The sequence below is a fragment of the Pezoporus flaviventris genome, unplaced genomic scaffold (genome assembly GCF_033815535.1).
Source record: "Pezoporus flaviventris isolate CSIRO_AGI_PZ_B2104156 unplaced genomic scaffold, CSIRO_AGI_Pfla_v1 ptg000021l, whole genome shotgun sequence".
NCBI classification, from domain to species: Eukaryota; Metazoa; Chordata; class Aves; order Psittaciformes; family Psittacidae; genus Pezoporus; species Pezoporus flaviventris.
In genome coordinates this window covers 10,440,596-10,459,527 of record NW_026892569.1, presented here as the reverse complement: position 1 = coordinate 10,459,527, position 18,932 = coordinate 10,440,596, and the positions used below count along the sequence as shown (strand labels likewise).

At 57.8% G+C, this 18,932-nt stretch overlaps 1 protein-coding gene across 1 annotated transcript in view; it reads right to left on the bottom strand.

Annotated features, from left to right (window-relative positions):
• Nucleotides 1-14,247, bottom strand: part of NCKIPSD (NCK interacting protein with SH3 domain) — a 35,742-nt gene extending 21,495 nt beyond the window's left edge. Inside the window, exon 1 of the mRNA XM_061456004.1 lies at nucleotides 13,987-14,247. Within this exon, the coding sequence (XP_061311988.1) occupies nucleotides 13,987-14,157 (171 nt within the window). The 5' untranslated portion in view covers nucleotides 14,158-14,247. The remainder of the gene's footprint in view (nucleotides 1-13,986) is intronic.
• Nucleotides 14,248-18,932: the final 4,685 nt, after the last annotated feature.

Genomic DNA, 18,932 nt, shown 5'->3' with positions numbered 1-18,932 from the left:
AACTGGGACAATGTTAACAATACAGCCCAAATTTAAGGTATCGGATCCAGGGCAAACCCAACACTCAGCACCCAACTTCAGGATGAAGCCCCTTACAGCCCCATATGGCGTAGGGAGCATTTCATCACCTCCAACCACAGACCTAAGCAAGGAAACGGAGCAAAGAGCATTGGAACACATTTAGAGGTGCGCTGGAAGGAAAGGCAAGTTATTTCAGAGCACGGATCTCATTTTCTGAGAAAATGAGGACAAGCTGCACGCTTCCTCTGGGGAACGGCAGCAGCAGAAGTCTCCAGGGCTCTGCTCCCAGGGGAATGGCAGCACTGCTCGGAGCACCAAGACATCATCCACATCCCCCAGGAACCCAGGGCTGGAGCCTGCCCGATGCCATTTGTTATGGAGAGGGTGCTTCTTTCCTGATAAAACAGCTCTTTCACACTAATGCAGCCACGCTGTGACAACCGGCTTTTAGCTGCTGCACTCTTTTCTTTGTTCCCACTCCCCAACCCCCTATTAATGGGGCCCTGTCACAAGGGCTGGAATAAAAAGCATTAACTTGCCACTTTCAGTTTATGATGGGGTGGATGCTGACTGTAAATCATCTTCCCCCTTGCTCAGCAGAGCTGGCTGGAGCAGGGTCACAGCACTGGGGGTTTGCAGGACACCCAGCACTGGGGGCCAGCACCAGAGACCGAGATGAGCTCTTAGGCAGAAGCTCTTCCCTGTGAGGGTGCTGAGGCGCTGGCACAGGGTGCCCAGAGAAGCTGTGGCTGCCCCATCCCTGGCAGTGTTCAAGGGCAGGTTGGACACAGGGGCTTGGAGCAAGCTGCTCTAGTGGAAGGGGTCCCTGCCCATGGCAGGAGGTGGAACTGGAGGAGCTTCAAGGTCCCTTCCAACCCAAAGCAAGCTGGAAGTCTGTGATTCTAAGCCAGCAGCACGGTAATGGGACAGAGCCTGTGAGCTCTGTGGCAGGGGCTGGTGCTCAGCAGTCAGCTCTCACCACAGGACCCTGCCCTCTCCCACGCTCCAGGATGCAGAGATGAAGCTCTGCTCATCGCCACTGAGCTGAGGCTCACACAGAAGCAGGGTGCCCTTTTCATGTGCTTTGCTGCTGTCAGAGGAGACGTACCAAGTAAAGCCCTGGAATTCAGTGGGATTTACTGAAGCTGGGCTGGGAACCACATGGAGGGGGCTGGCAGAGCCCCAGCACTGCTGTATCCTTCACCAGCTTCCAGCTCACCACTGGCACAGCCAAACAGCGAGTCCCAGAAGGATGGGATATGGGAGTGCCAGTGGCAGGGAACCAGCCACACGTGCCCCAGGGGTGGGCACAGGGTCTCCTTGGTTGATGCAGGTGGCACAGCACCATGGGCAGCAACAGGACAGCACCTTCTGCCCAGCGTACTGGGAAAACTGAGGGCTATTCAGTGAGGTATCACCCCCATTGACGTGGTACATCACCCCAGAGGGAGCAGCTGCCACTCGTCAGAGATTCCTGCTTTAATCCAATCGAACTCTGCAGCACAGGAACGCTGGGAGCTATGAACAGCCTGCAAGGACCGGGCTCTGTGGGAGCAGAGCAGTGACCCTGGACAGGCTGATGGGGCAGGGTGCTGGAGAACCAGGGCAGTGCCAGCATCAGCATCCTGCAGGCGAGCTGCTGGTAGGAGCAAATCACAGCTCAATTAGAGCCAGGAACATCAGCTGGGAAACAGAATTTCTTCCTTCACAGCCCAGTGTAGGAGAATCACAGAAGCATCAATAAATCATTACTTCCTCTCTCCTTGCTAATAACACCAGCAAACAAAGGGCTTCCCCAGAGCCTGCTGCCAATTTCCTCCTGCCCCTGATGAGGGCAGCTCTAGAGCTCAGCACTGCCTGGGGTGCTCCGCATCCCATCCTGAGGCCAGCAGGAAGGATGCCTTCCCCGTGGCCAAAGCCAGGCTGCTCAGCAGCATCCTTCTGGGATGCCTCCTGCGTCCCTCAGCACGGCCAGCGTGGGCACAGCCATCACCCCAGCTCACACCAGCATCAGCATCACCGCCACAAAAGGGTCACCCCAGAGACAGCACACGAGCACGGGACGTGTCTCTGCACATGGGCTGATGAGACCCCAGCGCTCCAGCCAGCTCTGCCGGTGTCCTCGTGCGGCAGCACGGTGCCTCTCTGGGGCTATGGAAGCCTTGTCCCCATCCCTCTTTGGAGTCCCCCTCCCGTTCTGCCGGCGCTGCTTGAACGCACTCACACAGAAAAACCTGCTCAACGGTCCAGAATAATCACCCCTTCCAGAACAGCGCTCTCCAGACAAACGTGCTGACAGCGCGGAGGGGCTGAGCCTCCCCATTTACAACAGTGGCCCATCAGTGTCCGGCAGGCTCAGCTTCACCTCTGCAGGGGGCTCATCCAGGAAAACAGGGTGGTTTTCCCTCCTGCCTCCCCAGTTTCTAGTGCTCAAAGGCCTTTGCTCTTCTGCGTGTACCGGAGCCGGTGCCCTCGTGCCTCTGGCTCCTTCTGCAGCCCTGGTGGTGCCCAGGCAGGGCTGGCTCCCACCCTCGTGCCCTTGCTCCGGCTCCCACAACACAACACGAGACAGACCAAGTCTTGTCTGCAGGGACAGCTCGGCAGTCACACAGCTGCACCGGCACTGCTGGAACCAGGGTATTTATCCGGCAGTGTGCACAGGCACAGCCTGGCTCTTTGTTACCCGAATCACAGCTCATGGCCACCTCTCGGGTCACACTGCACCCATCCCCAGCCACCACCAGCCTGTCCACGTGCCGTACCCTTCCAGATGTAAATGGACAGACATCAACTCGCCTTTCATGGCGGAGAGATTGTACCACGGTTCCCCCTTTGAACCACACAGTGCAGGCAAACGGGCTGAGGTTCGGTTTTTGCATTGCTGAGGGAGATTCCGCTCCTTTCTCTTCTTCTTTTTGCAACCCCAACCAGAAATCTCCAGCCCCCAGGCTGTTGGCTCAGATATGCATGAACTTGTTCTTGTCAGCACAAAGATATTGTGCCTCGGAGCACTTGAAACCGCACGATAGAACCGCAAGTGAAACAACGGGCAACTGTCCTGGTTACTGAGCAAACAGATGGGACCAGACCTGCAGCATCTCTGACTCGGCAGCGAGCAAACAAAGCCACGGCTGAGCTCCTCTGACAAAGAGGCAGCCCAGGAGCGGGGCTGAATCCCTGCCGCTGTGCGGGGTTTCCACCAGACAGACCAGCGCTGCTGCACCACGCAGCAGCTCCAGCAGCACCGGAGGGGGGGGGGGGGGGCAAGAGAAGGGGCAGCCAGGGAAGGGCTTTGGTTGTGCAAACCAAGCTGGGGCACAAGCCCGAGCTCCTGGCAGGAGATGCACCAGGGGCAGCACCAGCATGAGCGCTGTTTGGATACACAGAAGCTCTCCCCTGTGAGGGTGCTGAGGCGCTGGCACAGGGTGCCCAGAGAAGCTGTGGCTGCCCCATCCCTGGCAGTGTTCAAGGCCAGGTTGGACACAGGGGCTTGGAGCACCCTGCTCTGGTGGAAGGGGTCCCTGCCCGTGGCAGGGGTTGGAGCTGGAGGAGCTGTAATGTAATGGCGTGTTTCAGGCCAGGGACCCAGGAGAGCAAGCACACTTACAAAGTAGGCGCCCCAAAAAAACATCATTTCTCTATAATGTTCTCATAATATGGATCTTGCCAGCAGTTTCTCTTCTGCCCACTGCCCCCCCCCCCCCCCCCCCCCCCCCCCCTCGGGTCTCAGTCACAGCTATGTGGAATATCAGTGCTAGGAAACCCTGGGATACCCAACAACCACCTCTCAAACATTTTCAGGCCATCCCAGACAGTTCCCGTGTGCTGGGCTGGGGATTCCACATGGGAATCCCAGACAAGTTTCCACCCAAGTAGAACGGCACATCCACCCCAGCAGCCTCCCTCCAGCTGCCAGCAGCCTTCAGCACTTTAACCTGGGTACAAAGTACTCTTTAGGGATTTAAACAAGAAGTATGACAGCCAGGCTCCCAGCAAAGGTAACCCTCGAATGCTCAGTTGCTTGCAGGAGAGCCATGGGAAAGCCAAGGGGAGAAGGAACACCTCTGAAAGAAAAGACATCTCCCTCACTCCCGCCATGGGTTTTGGCAGCTGTGTATTTCAGAGCAGCACTATCAAACAGGGGATGCTCATCATGCTTTTGGCTTAGGGCTCCACACAAAAGTGACTCGAGGTTGGGTGAGCAGCTCATTACAGCAAAGCCACTTCAACACTGTCGAGGATGCAGGGCAGCCAGGGAGGGGGCAGAGGGGCTGAAACAGGCTGTACTCCAGAGGTGGATCATGCTCAGTGGCCATGCACAAAACACCCGAGTTTGCCAACACGCCTGTTAGGTGAAGCTGCCCCTGCAAGCACGTTTAGTCCTGGTAAAGCAGCTATTTCTGCCGGAGCAACCAGCACCCAAATACTCAACCAGCACCAGGCAAGCAATGCAATGAGTGTTGCCGTGACAATGATAAAGCTGATGCTAACTCATGCACAAAAATAAACACAGATACCACTGAGATTTATAGCAGTGTCTTACAACTACAACTGTTACATGCGCAATCATAAAGCCAAAAACCCCCAGAGCACTGAGAGCTGCAGCCCCAACAGCCTCCGGAGCTCTTTCTGGCTGGCAGGCAGTGGGAGTGGACAGCACATGGTGGCTCTGAGCTGCAAACTCAGGCAGGCTGACAGCATCACTGCCCTACAAAAGCACCTTGAGAAGCGCATGTTGAGCTCTGTTTATCAGAGTGATGAGGCTGACTCGCTGTTATCTCCAGATTCAGCTCCAGAACAAATTCTGGGGGTTGTTTAGTGGGGTTTGGATGTTAAAAAAAGACTACACGGTTCAGCTGGATGTGCTGACAGTTCACCATAGAGGAGTGAGAGGCGAGCTGTGAAGAAAAGCAATTCACTGGTGTCCCACACTGTCTGTAGAGGAAAACAGCCAACTGCTCTAGCTGTGGGTTATAATCCCATCTCCTGTGGCAGCTTAAAGCAGCACAGGCTGCCCAGAAAGCACCAAGAAATGGGAACAGGGGGGTAATGTCCTCTTAGGACATTGTGCCCCAGGCAGCAGAACAGCCTAATCCTGTTTTCCTCGCTTCCCAGGGCAGAGAACAAGACTCCTGCATTAGCTGGGCTGTTCACTGCTCACGCACAGACCTTGCACCCAGCTCACCTCATTACAGCATCAATCAGTGCATCCCCCTCGTCATACACCGCATCCACCCCATCACCATCCGCCTCGCTCGGCCGCATCACCCAGAGCAGTGCTGTATTTCAGGGAATCTCCCCAGCCACCTCCAGCGGGACAAACCCACACATCCAAAGAGTCACCAAACGCTGCCAACAGGGGCTTTGCTGGGAGAATTCTTCTGTTCAGCCTTTAGTAGCGTATTAAAGGTGTTCAAAAGCTTTCAAAGTGACCAGAGCTCAATATAACTTTGAGGTCACAGAATCCCAGACTGGCTTGGGTTGGAAGGGACCTTAAGGCTCATCCAGTACCAACCCCTGCCATGGGGGTCATCAGGCTCATGGAACACAGACACACAAAATCAATTCTGAAACCAAATTAAAAGGAATGCATTTTTCAGCTTAAGTCGGCAAAGGTAATTCTGGGGCAGCCAAAATCTTCATTACTTAGAACCCAGCACTTCAAGGGACATTGGCTTCTTGATGTCAAATGGAAAATGTCTTCAGCTGCAAGCACTGATTCTGCTGGCTCAGGAAACCCTCAGCCTCGGCAGTGAGTGCATAACGACTGTTATGATCATCCTTCTGACTTGAGGTGCTGGGTTTTCACACAATTCTTCTTTACACTCTGAAGAACGTGGGCTTCTCTAACACTTGAGCTTCTCCCCAAATACTCCTCAGGGACAGCCAAGCCTGGGCATGGAGGGAAATGGGCTCTGGACCTGCCTCCTGGAGCGATTGCTGACCTGCACAGCACACTTGATGGTCAAACCAGAGTGCCTCTCCATCCCCCTGCAAACACAGGGATGTCCTCAGGAGGACAAGGAAAAAGGCTGTGTTCAAGCAGCCTGGAAAACTGCAGAATTCACCGAGTTCACCCAGCAAGGAACTGTCACCACACCAGACTGAGAGGCCACGGAGGTTTGCATGTGTCTGCTCGGTGAGGAGCTTCTGCCTGATCTCTTTAGGCAGCCATCTGTGCTTTACAGGAGCTGCCACAGCTCTGTGCAACCACCGCAGCACAGGCACCGTGCTGAGCTCGACTGATGTGGCCCTGCCTGGCACCTCTGCCTTCTGCCACCTGCGAGGGGTGGAAGTCACCTGCGCGGCCATCAGGGTTTCCTCCACCTCAGGAGCAGGAGGACACAGCTCCAAGGCTGAGCTCAGCCTGGCTAGCAAGCTCGAGGGCGCTGGATCGGGACCGGGAACCGTGGGAGCTGCCACCCCAACCATGATAGCAGCAGCTCTGCAGATACAGCCCCAGGCCTGACGGACGGGCACTGGAGGCCTTTTCATCAGGACACGATCCCAGCTTCCAGGCGACTCCCTCGTCGTGGGTGAGGGTCTATTTCTGCAGCTCTTGCCTCATCTCCTCCCTCATCTCCTCGTTTCTACTCACTATAATGGAAGGTTTGGATCTGGGGCCTGCCCTCAGGTTTCCATTGTACAAGACACTGTCCCCACTTGTAAGAGAAAAACAAATAAACCAAGAAATAATTGCTAGCTCTGACTTACCAGAGATCCAACCCGACCTCGGCACGGTGATTTAGCAGGAACGCCCCACAGCCTGGCATTATCTAAGCACGCTCAGCCCGACAGCTCGATTCTTTTTGTAATGAAAGCTTTGAGCAGCTGAACAAACTAAACCATCAGCCTGCGGTGGCAGCTCCAGATCACGGGCACCAACCTCAGCCTCTCACAGAGCACTGTCCCCAACCATCCCTGCCTGAGCAGGGAAGAGGGACGAAGCCGTGCAGATCAGACCCCACCAGCACGACAGCAAAGCTGGCCACCTACCCACAGGCACACTTCCCTAGCAGGAAAGGTGGCCCGAGTCAGGGGAATGGGCTCACTACACTTGCAGCCAGGCAGCACCGTCCCTTGAGCTGTGCCGATGGACAGGAGGGACATGAGCTTCACAACGCAGTAACCAAGAAGTAAGCAGCACCCAAGGAGGAAGGGAGAGACAGCTTCTCCTCAACAACTTCAGCAAACAGACAACCAGGGAAAAACAAACCCATGAACCTCATTCCAAAAAAGCCCACGCTGCCAAAACGTTACTTTCCCTTCCTGCTGAAGCCTGATGCTAATGGGGACAAGGATTATTAGAGCTTTGCTCCCTTGAGAGGGAAGCGAACAGCTCTTCGTGTCAGGGTGTGGACACAGAGGAGCTGAAACGAAGCCAACCCCGCTCTCCTGCTGCAGGGTGCTGGGTCTTGTCTTCGGGACAGCCCTGTTCCTCTGTTAGCATCAACAGAGCTTTGCCCAGAATAATGCTCAACATCCCCGCAGCAAGAGCGCGATGGGGGCTGGAGAGGAGCGGGCAGGAACAGCTCAGTCCTGTGAATGGCGTCCTGTGCCACTTCCCATGTGACAGGATACAGAACCCTTGTTTGAAATCAAAGGCTTTGCCATGTGATAAAGACCAAGACAAATCAGGCCTGACAAGTCCTTCCTGTAAAGGTCAAAACTCTGTTTGTGAGCCACTGACTGGGGAAGCAAAGGGATGCTCCTCCAGAGGCAGGACCAGGACCCACCAGAGCTCCTGCTTTGGCTCAGGGCCAGAGGGCAATGAGCACAGCCAGGGCCCACAGGAGGGTCTCCAGGGACCTCAATGGACTTTTCATTTCAGATGAGAATATCTCCTCTGAATACAACAAGCCATTGCAGGTCCAGATGCCAACTCACAGGAGCAGCATGAACCGGATTCCTCCAGGAGCACTGGCCTCCACTTCTCTATGCCTCAGCACAGGAACCAAACTGCTCTCACAGCCCATCAGCAGGAGCAGTCCCAGCATTGAGAGCAATTCTTTCTCCTGGACCCATGGCTCTGCTGTGTCATCTCCACTCCCCAGGCAGCCCTGGGAACGGGACCTCCTCCCCATCACAAGATAGCACCCGTTAGCATAGCAGTCTGCAGGCACAGCCTTGTCAGATTCTGGTTACAGCACTGGCCATGTAGGATGTCAGCATCCGTGTGGACTATCTAATGCTACAGTCACGCACTACGGCTGCTTGTCCTTCCCTCCTTCCAAACTACTTCTGGAATTTATCCTTTTTCCAGCACCCAGACTGACAGCTCATCTGCTGAATACATAATCCTGGCTGGGAAAGAGAGTGTTTAAATCCTTCATGGGGGGGGATGCTGGGATGCTCTTTAAAATTCTGTTTGTTTTCATGTACATCTGAGCTACACGAGTAGGGAAGACAAAGAGGCGGCTGCTTCTGCTTCAGGACCAGAGCTCTCCTCACAGCCACCTCCACAGACACGTTCACCCGGTTTCCATGGATGTAAATACCCATTTTACACCACGGGATCTGACCCTCCCCAGGGGATTAAATATGCCTCAGACCTTACAAGGGACTTTCTTAGGTCAGCCAGTGACCACGATATGGCCTGCTGTTGCCAAAGCCACTCCCAGTGCAGAGGCTGCTCTGAGCACGGAGGTTACTCTTCTCTTGTGTGCTGTTTTCCAGCATCACTAACAACACCTGCACGCTGTTCTCCAAGGACAAGCATTTCCTGTATCCCAGCTCTGTATTCTCATGTGTTCTCTGTACAAATTCTCTGCATTTCACACACAGCAAAAATCTCAGAAAAATCAATTTCCATGAACTTTCTGGCTTATTGCTTTCAAGACAAACCTCTCCTCTGGTTTTGTTTGGGATTTTTCCCTACTGAGAGGTCACCTGCTGGGATGCTGGGAACTCTGGAAGGAAACACAAGCCCGGGATCATGACAAGAGATGCCCAAACACAAGCCCAGGCACATGCACCCTTCATGTTCAAAGCCATCTGCCAACCTCCTGCTGAGCTGCTGGTACCCTGTTCAAGGCAAGGACAGCAATGGAGTAATCTCGAGGCAGAAGACAGTGATGGCTGGAGGTGGGACAACTTTAGCAGAGCTGGTGTGTAGCACATCCACCAGCTTGACTTGCTGTTGGCACTGTTATTGTAGAGACATACCTGTGCTATACAACCTACTTTCCCATGAGCAGGCAAGCAGCCACGTTGCTCAAGAGCAGATGTAGGCTCTTGGACATCTCCATACCCAGCCACTGTGCAGCTGCAGTAAGCCCCGATCACCAGCACTGCTCATAGATGGCTGTCGAGGACAATGCTTATGAGATATCAAAAGCCTACTTATTTTTCATCAGAGTAAAAGCGAGAACATGTCTTCACAGCCAAGCAAAAGCAGACACTACAGATCATTAGCGTGTTTCCACTTTAATCATCCTGAACTGTGGAAGACTGCAGAACTTGTGGCTAAAATTCCAAGTCTTCAGCTACAGTAATCAGAAATGGCTCTAATTCCTCTGACTGTAACTCAGCCTCAAGAACAAAACTTCACCCCAAAGCAGCTCTGGCACGATAGTGTCTGCTACTGTGACAGCTCGCAGGAGAATGCTTCATTCTCCGCGTTTCTCGCGTGTGTGAAGCAGCCTCAGCTGCAGCGTGCTCCCAGCTGCTCTGCCTCCAAAATAAAGCTTTAATTTTAGCCTAAGCTCTTATTCAGGATCTGTGAGTATTGCAGCTGAGCTCTCACGCCCATCGACAGCACCACCAAACCTGCAGCCGATGACAAGCAGTGATGCAGGCTCCAGCGCAGGAGATGGTCTGCACCACGACCATTGCCTTCCGTCCAGGAGCAACCAGAGGAGCTCTGCCCGGCTCAGGAATGCCAAGGTTAAAGCTGGTCTTTGCATAGTTGGAGAGAGGAACTCTGAGCCTTGGCAATTGTGCTTTTCTGTAAGTTTCCAGCGCCTGGGGATTTGCGATGGGAGTATCTGATTGTTTCATTGACACTGCACAACCAACACCGTGCTCACAACCATCATCATCATCTCCGCTCTAGCACCACCGAATCAGTACATTTGCTACCCTGGCAGAAAAGCAACCAGATTAAAAGCAGGGAGCTCTCCAGCGAGGCAGTGAACTGAGCTATCTCCTCCACAGGAGCCGGAGGGCGCGGGAGGCAGGCACTGCTCCTGCGCCCACCCGCCCGGTGGTACCTGTGCTGCGCAGGGCTCAGCCTGCAGGAGGGTTTCGGTTGTTGCTAGGCTGCACCGAGCTGACTCGTATTTTTATCACAGCCTGTTTATTCCTGTGGCAGATACAGCGAACAGCAACGAGAGCATCCTCAAACTGCGCTCCCGGCTGGGTCCATTTTCTCACCAGACGGTTCAAAGCTTCTTGGCCATCAGCACCTGCAGCTTCCCACCCAGACAGCCCCTTCCCACTCCCCCAGAGGTACAGGGGGAAAGAGTGACCCACCAGAGAGGCCCTTGGCTGAGCAGAGGCTCTAACCCCACACTGCAAACAAGTTCTTTGTTATTCCAAATAAAGTCATTTGGAAAACACTATCAACAGTAATTTCAAAGCTGTTTCCTAATGGCTTAATGCAGCTGAGGTGCATGCTAACCCACTCCCACTTCACCGGGAAACATCACCCTGCAACTCAGCCCTTGTTTTTGCACCCCTGGCATTTACCAACACAGCACCGAACGGCTGCAGGTCCCTCCTCAGTGCATTAACACGCCCCCTGACAGGGAACACAGCCTGGGGCAGTGCAGACCAGAGAGCAGGCAAGCCCAGCCGTGGTGCCTGGTGAAGGCATAGAGACATACAGGCTGCTCAACCCAAAGGGAGGACACTCACTGTTTGCTAAACTCAGCATTTGTGCCTCCCTGACACCGAGGGATCTCCTGCTCCTACAGAAGCTTTCAAAACTGAGTGAGTGCACATAAAGCTTCAGAAGGTCTCCTGGAGCGGCCGACTCCAAAGGACACGCTAAACTCCAGTGCAGCCTCTATTTCTCTGCCACTCGTACATCTCTTAAGCATCAGCACCAAGCTGGATACTAAAGCCCAGTCTGGTGCTGACAGCACCTTCCACTCCGTGGGAATGGCACTTGTGCCATCAGCCTCACTGCAGCAGGATTTGGCCTTGTAGTGAGTAGCTTGCTCTGCTGCCCCATCCTTCCCTCTCGCTGCCTGATGGCATCAGTATCTATCCCAGCATGGCCCCCAACTTGGAATGGCTCTTAAACCCCCACAATGGAACTCAATGAGAACTACAGAAGAATAAAATCAGCAGGAACATCAACTGAAGTTGGCTGCTTCCAAATGACTTCTAATTAACTTCACATCATCTGCACCTTCTGGTGCCCTGGCTCAGCCCTGATTTGTTTCTTAGAGGCATTATGTGTTTCTAAGAAGGATCTGTTAGCTGTTTTCACACACACACACAACTAACCCTCTTTTAACAGCAACACTGAGCCACAAGGATTGCAGTACAAAATTCTGCCACATTTGTGATGAAAAGGCATCAGCCAAGAACAAGCTTTAAGTAATAAATAGGAATTATTTCTTCCTCCACAGAAGCCAAGGCGTGAATTTCCTGTACCTGTGAACGCCGAGCAAAACCCGCTGAGACTCAAGAGGAGCGGGTAAGGAAGCTTCTGCCCTGGAGAGCCAAGGGCAGCACCACGAGTAGCCCAAACCCGTTCCTTGAGCCTCCTCACAGGGCTGTGCCTGTTTGCAGCCTCCTGTTCACCTGAACCTGCCTGCGCTGCTGAGGAAGCCACGGTGCACCCCTGCAAGGGGACTCCTGTTGGCCCCCTTCCCTCCCTGCCAAGCACCAACCACCATCAGCTGTGGCTTCCCTCTGTCTTGACCAGGGCAGCATTTACTGCTGACACCAATTAGTCCCAGCACCCAAAACTGGGTGACAAGTGCTTGGCCTCATCCCGGACACGCAGCAAAGTCTCGAGCAAGCTCCCAGCCAGCAGGTGCCTTCTCCCATAAATAAAAGCAGGTTCTGACTTCAGAGTAGCTCTTCAGAGCTGGCAGGAACAGCAGAGAGTCACAGACACAGAGCATTACTGCAACTGCAGAGCAGCAAATGAGATCTTGCTGCCTCATGCACCATCAGGCAAGCTCAGGTGCCAGAAATTTAGCAGCCAGAAGGGATGAGCAGATGCAGGGAAAGCTCCTCTGTTTCGCGCTGCCGGCTCTAAGGGCATTTGGGAAAGTTTCATCTGGTCCAGAGGAGAAGGCTCACAAAGCCACCAGCAGCACTGCTTTGATGTGAGTGCGTTTGTGTTGGGTGCTAGGAGTCAGCCTGGCAGGCTGCACACTGCCTTAAGGCTGCAGCAAAACACGATCTGAGAAATGAATGTAAAGTCAGGGCAGAAATGTCCTTCATGTACAAGCTTCGGGAGCCGGTAGGAGCACGGTGGAGAGATGCAGGAAGGCAGCTCCAGAGGCAGCCGGGGAGGAGGCTCCTGCACCCACGGCAGCAGCGAGAAGACGTCACATCACACGGGCAGAGAGCAGGGGACTGCAGAGGGGAAACTGAGGAGCAGCAGCCTGGAGCTGTGCCACGACAGGGCTTAAAACCCAGCAGTTCAGTGCGATCCGTGCTCTCTAACAGCTCCTGTAAATAGCTTAAGGGCTTACTGCCACACAACATGTCCCCTCCAGTCAGGCCAGGTGCAGGCTCGCAGGAAGGGCAGCTCCTGGACCAAGCAGCCAGCTTAGGGGCCCAGCAGTGCCCTAACACTAGTACAGGCTCCCCAGGTCACACTGGCGGCACTGGAGTGCTCTGCAAAGCTCAGCCCACACTTAGAGGCTGAGGGGCTGCTGTTCACAACTTCAGTGGCACCTGAAGGAGCAGCAGCAGCTCACTGGAACACAGGATTTGCCACCCCTTGCAGCCAGACACCCCATTTGTAACATTCACAGCATTTGTGTGCAGTTCCCCATTCACAGATGCAAAGGGTTTCAAGCACACGGCCCCCACAGCTATCCCAAGGCCCAAAAGCACAAAAGTGAATTAGCCTTACATGAAAGGCCTGCTTTAATTTCAGGGGCCACGTTGTCCCTCAGAAGCCCTCACTACAGAGCCCCTGCACTGCACAAGCCGTAACCAACCTCTCTCCCACGACTGCATGGGTGCAGGGCTCTCACCCACTGCTGCAGCACCCGAAAGGTGCCTCCTCCCTGCTCCGACCCAGCGAGGGCTGCAGCAGCCCCCTCGGAGCTTCTTCAATCACCAGCATCGCCAGCCTGGCTGTGACTTCTGCCACTACAGGCACGGGCAGCTGCCGTGGTGCCTCCTAGCCCCGGCATGGTGTGGGTTTAGTACTGGTGTCGCCAGTCCCCCAGGAGCACGATCACCCCTTGGTGCTGGGGGGCAATGGAAGCCCCCGCGGCTGAGCGGCCGGCACGGAGGTGACCGCACCAGCGCTACGCACTGACACCACCGGGGCTGCTGGTGGGAGACCCCAGCGATACCCGGGATCGGGTGCGCTCCGGGAGCAGGGCCCCGCGCAGCACCTCGGCATTTCCCTGCCTTCCTCTCCCAGCTCTGCCGGAGTGAAGCGGGCTCGACCTGCGCGCTGTTGCCCGGGACCCTCACCCGGCCCGAGTCCCCACGGAGCTCTCGCCCTGCCCCGCAGCGCTGGCGCTCTCGGGACGCGGCACCCACAGGACGCGCCTCCTGCCTCCCTTCAACCCCCGGCCCTGCCCCGGCAGGCGCACGGTGCCGCACGCGGGTCGGGTGCTGCAGGGGTAACCCCGTCCGCACTCCCCGCTTCCCTCGGCCGAAGCCGGCGGCTCCAGAAGGGGCATTGAAGGGACTGGGAGGGGCGCGGGCAGCGCACGGGGCTGCTCCGAGCGGCGTCACCGCAAACCGGACCGCAGGCACCGCCGCCCGCCCGCAGTTGCCCGGCCCCGGGTCCCACCGCGCCCCGGCCCCGGGCACCTGCAGCCGTTGGAGGTAGGAGGCCGGCGCGTAGCCCGTCTCGCCGGAGCCGGCGCGGGTGACGAGCCACCAGTGCTGGTTGCTGCGCTCCAGCAGCAGGAACGTCTCTCCGGCGGCGAAGGGCAGCGAGTTGGGCTCTGCCGAGCGGAAGCTGTACAGGGCCCGGTACATGGCAGCGGCGGCACCGGCTCCTCCGGAGCGGCGCGGAGCGGAGCGGCCCGGACCGGCGGGACACGCCCCCACCTCCGCGGGACACGCCCCTCGCGTCACCGCCACGCCACGCCCCCCAACCGCCAACGCGTACCGCCCCCTGCCGGCGCGGCGGAGCTGCCCGCAGCGAGGCTCCGCCCCCGCTCAATACGTAACAATCCCCGCCACGCCCTTGGCCGCGCCACGCCTCTCCTCCCGCCCGGCAGGGGGCAGCAGCGGCTTTGCCAAGGGCCTGCAGGGACGGGACAAGGGGAATGGCTTTAACCTGCCCGAGGGGAGACTGAGATGAGCTCTTAGGCAGAAGCTCTTCCCTGTGAGGGTGCTGAGGCGCTGGCACAGGGTGCCCAGAGAAGCTGTGGCTGCTCCATCCCTGGCAGCGTTCAAGGCCAGGTTGGACACAGGGGCTTGGAGCAAGCTGCTCCAGTGTAAGGGGTCCCTGCCTGTGGCAGGGGTTGGAACTGGATGAGCTTTAAGGTCCCTTCAACCCAGGCTGGGACTGTGGGTTCCTATGGATTGCAATCCCCGCGTGACGCATCCTGGAGCTTCATCCTCGCTGCATCACTGCCGGGTGACTTCTGAAGCTGCAGACCGCAGACAACATCACCCCTTCCCCGCAGGACGCCCAGGAGCGCTGAGGGGCTCGGTCTGTGCGAGGCAGCCCCTTGCCAAAGCTCCAGCAGCTCCATTCCCCCCCCCCCCCCCCGCCTCGCTCCGGGGCGGCGGAGGGCAGCGTTGCACAACAGCATCATGAGCGCAGCACCGCCTCGCCAGCGCCACGTTCCTGACACAGCTGACAGCGCCGGGTCCTCAGCACGTTGCGAAACAGCTGCGGGATCGATCCTGCTACTTTTAGGTGCACAAATATTATTGTGCTTCCACCGGCCCTCGCTGGGCAAAAAAGCACCGGGGATGAGCAGTGAGGGCACGGGGCTGAGCTCAGCCGGGCCGGGACAGTGATGTCCCTGTCCCGAGCGGAGCTGGGTCGAACTCCGCCTTCCCCACCCATCGCTTCCAAATCCTACCCCTCCAGCTCCATCTGCTCCCCAGAACCCGCGCTGCCGCCCAGGGGAGCTCTGCCCCAGCCCCTTGCCGGGACACGGTGCCCCGACACTCCATTGAGGGGCTGCTCTGCCCATGGCCGCTCCCTGCGATCCCGATGCACGGGGAAGAGGTGGCGGCTCCGGACCCGCTCTGCTCCACCTGCCCGGGGCCGAGGCGCCCGCGGGGCTCCTTGCGCAACCCAAGGGGCTGGCGGGAGCCCGGGCCCCTCCCGCGGCGGGGAAGGAGCGGCCGGTCCCTGCCAAAGCTGCGCTTCCTGGAAACGGGGAACACAGAAGGTCGGGAGGGCTGGGGCGGGTGTGGGGGGGATGCTGCCGGAGGACGGAGGCGCTGCACGGGAAGGGGAGCAGCACCAAGCGCGGCCGGCCCCGCTCCGTTGGGACAAACAAGCTCTTTGGCTGCGCTCGGCAGCGCCCTGTTCTTCATTAACTCCCCGGTCACAGCCTGACCTGGAGAGCCCCGGCCAGCCCCGGCACCGGCAGCGCCGCCCTTTGCTGCCCACAGTGGCCATGGGGCGGGGGGACAGGGACGTGTCCCCGCAGCACCCCGCGCCTCAGCGGTGCCCTGGGCGGAGGGAGGGTGCACGAGGCCTGGCGGGTGACTGAGGTGCGCCGGGATGCGGATCCCGCTGGAGCGCACGGCGGGGCCTGGCTCCAGGCACCCCACTGGGTATAGGGGTTTGCTCTGCCCTCACACGGGCTGCGAGTGAAGGACGGGCGAGAGGCGGCTGCAGGAGGCCCCTTGGCCAATCTCATTTCCATACAATTGAAGGAAGCCGGCTCCCCGCCGAGACTGCCGCCGTTCCCGGTCCCCTCTGCCCTGCTCTGGCTCCAGGCTGGGGCACCGCTGCAGCGTGGCCAAGTGACAGCACAGGACACCCGGCTCCACACGGAGCCACCGTGTCCGGAGCAGGGCCGGGGGCAGCCGGACGTGCCCGATGCTGAGTGCTCCGCAGCGCCGGGGCCGTTTGCTGAGCGGGGCGAGCTGCCCTGCGTTGGGCAGGGGTCACAGTGACATTGGGCCGCTGACCTGCGTGGATGCTGCTGCCCGGGCACGGGGAAATGTTGTGCTCTGGCTCCATAAAAGCCACGTTTGTGTCCATCCCCGCTGGCAAGGACCCAGTTCGGGGAAGGAATCCAGCGGCTCTTCAAGGGGCAGCAGCCCAGGACAGGGATAGAGGCATCTTCTGCCCTGGGGGGCCCACGGGCTGTCCTTTGCCTCTTATGGCTCCTGCCCTGCCCAGCCGCAATGCGAGGTGGGGGGCAACTATCGACACGCCCCGGCAGGTCCCCAGCGCCATCAAAGCGGAGCTCCATCCACCGGGAAAGCCGGCGCCGGCCGCAGGAATGCGTTTCATCTCTGGCCAGCCGACCCGTGGCGATTCCCGGCAGCCCCCTCCCCAGTTTGGGGCTAAAAGTGACCAGTTTACGTAAGATGGGCTCCCCGCGAGCCCGGGGCCGAAGGGAAGGGGGTCTGTGGGCAACCGGGAGCCAGGGCTCAGCCAGGGTGGACCAGGCGCTGCCGCTCGCCCTGCAGAGCCCCCGGGGCAGGGCCAGGCCCCGCTGCAGCCTCCCCGGGCGATGGCCTCGCTGGGCCGGGCTGGCAGGAAAAGGTGGGTCCTGCCCGAACGTCCGGAAGCCACCAGGGAGGGGACCAGACCCAGGGGAGCCGCAGGACGTGCGCGTCCTGCACAGAGCAGCGGCCGCAGAGAGGGGTTCCCGTCCGCCTGCCCGGTGCCAGAGGCAGAGCGCAGGGAGCAGCGGGAGCCGCGCTTGGGGCACACGCAGCGGGGGAAGGCTTCGTGCTGAAACGCGCTCCGCAGAGGCTGCCGCGGCTCCAGAGCCTGCCCGAGGTTGTCTCTCTGAGGGGCTGCCTCATCCCCACCGCGCTGGCAGCCCTGGGCACGGACATCACCTCCTGCACCCTGGGTCAGCCTGGTGCCACCGCAGCAGCAGCAGAGCAGGAGCAGCAGAGCCCTCGAGCCTCTTCCCAGCCCGGTCGCAGCTCTCCCGTTATCTATCGCTCCGTGCCCTGGCAGAGGGGCAGCTCCCGCCCCCCCCAGCACCCACGCACCCCTCCCCAGGCCCGGGGCCTGCTGGTCCCAGTCCTGCCCTCTGAGCGCAGCGGTGATGGGCAGCGTGCCCCAGGCTGGCAGTTACACAACTGCCTTTGCACACACACAAGGAACTGCTCGGAGGGATTTGTGCAGAGCAGCACAGAAGGAAAACAAACCTGGTCCTGACCTCATGAAGTAATGTGTCAGTCAGAGGGACCCGGCTGAGTCACCCCTCTTTAACCCCTCAGGACATGGCCTGGGCTGGGTGAGCCATGGTTTACACCAACGTGTGGGCAACAGACTTTTCCTGCTGACGTTTTGCTCTGGCAGATTTTAAAGCAATTGTCCAAGGAGGTCATTCCCGTCCCGCTCCCCTGCTGCAGGCCCGGGAAGCTTCCAAATGCTGGGTGCTGCTCTGCAGTGATGGCACCGCCTCGGATAATCCTTGGGCCAATATTGGCAAAGGGATTGTAGCAGCACAGGCCAGGGGCCAGGTTTGTGCCCTGCCCTCCTACAGCAGCACCAGCTCCACCTGGGGATTAAATGATTATATAGTAATTAATACAAACTTTATTGAAGGCCCCTCCCCTGAAGAGGGGCTTTGGCCAAGGGCCTGCAGGGACAGGCCAAGGGGAATGGCTTTAAGCTGCCAGAGGGGAGACTGAGATGAGCTCTTAGGCAGAAGCTCTTCCCTGTGAGGGTGCTGAGGCGCTGGCACAGGGTGCCCAGAGAAGCTGTGGCTGCCCCATCCCTGGCAGTGTTCAAGGCCAGGTTGGACACAGGGGCTTGGAGCAAGCTGCTCTAGTGGAAAGGGTCCCTGCCTGTGACAGGGGTTGGAGCTGGAGGAGCTTTGTCTGTACCTATATCTGCACCCCCAAGTGCTCTGGGCTGGCTGCTGCCCAAGCACACACCACTAGCAGCATTTCTGAGAAGGCAGCTCCTTGCCTGCAGGCAGCAAACAAAGAGGACTTGTTCTGGAGGCAGCTTGCATCAGAGCAAATGCGATTGTTCTCATCGGATTATTATGAATTCCCTCCGGAGCTCCTACGTAACACAAGTGCATTAGAGGACTTTATCCCTGCTAATTTCAGACTACAAAGTCAAACCGTGTATCTGATGAATCTGCACAGGCTCATTCAAATGCAGCACCAGTGACAGGCTCCCATTAGCTCATTAGCAGAGGGCATCGTGCCCCAGCCAGGAGAACCAAAGGCAAACCCCACTACAAGCACCTGCATCCCCTCACCCTGCACCAAGCTCCACATCTCAGGGGCAGCAGGCAGGGAGTGCTGCCCAAAGCATTTGGCAAGTGATGGTGCCAAAACCAGAACAAAGAGCCCCAGGGGTGGCTGCAGCCAGTGCCAGGAGCAGCGATGGGGCACCCAGCACTGGACACTCAAACAGCATCAAGAAGGATCAGCAAACCCACCCAACGGGGAACCCTGCTGTGTGCAGGCACGGAGCAGTGAGATGACTGCACCATGTGAAAATAACCCTTTAATTCTGACGTTGGTTTGTGCCCAAACACTGTGGAACAAACAAAAGAAAAGCAACCAAACACTAATGCTCCAAGAGCAAAGGTAATGAAACCTCTTTGCAAGTGCAAGAGCACCACCCAACA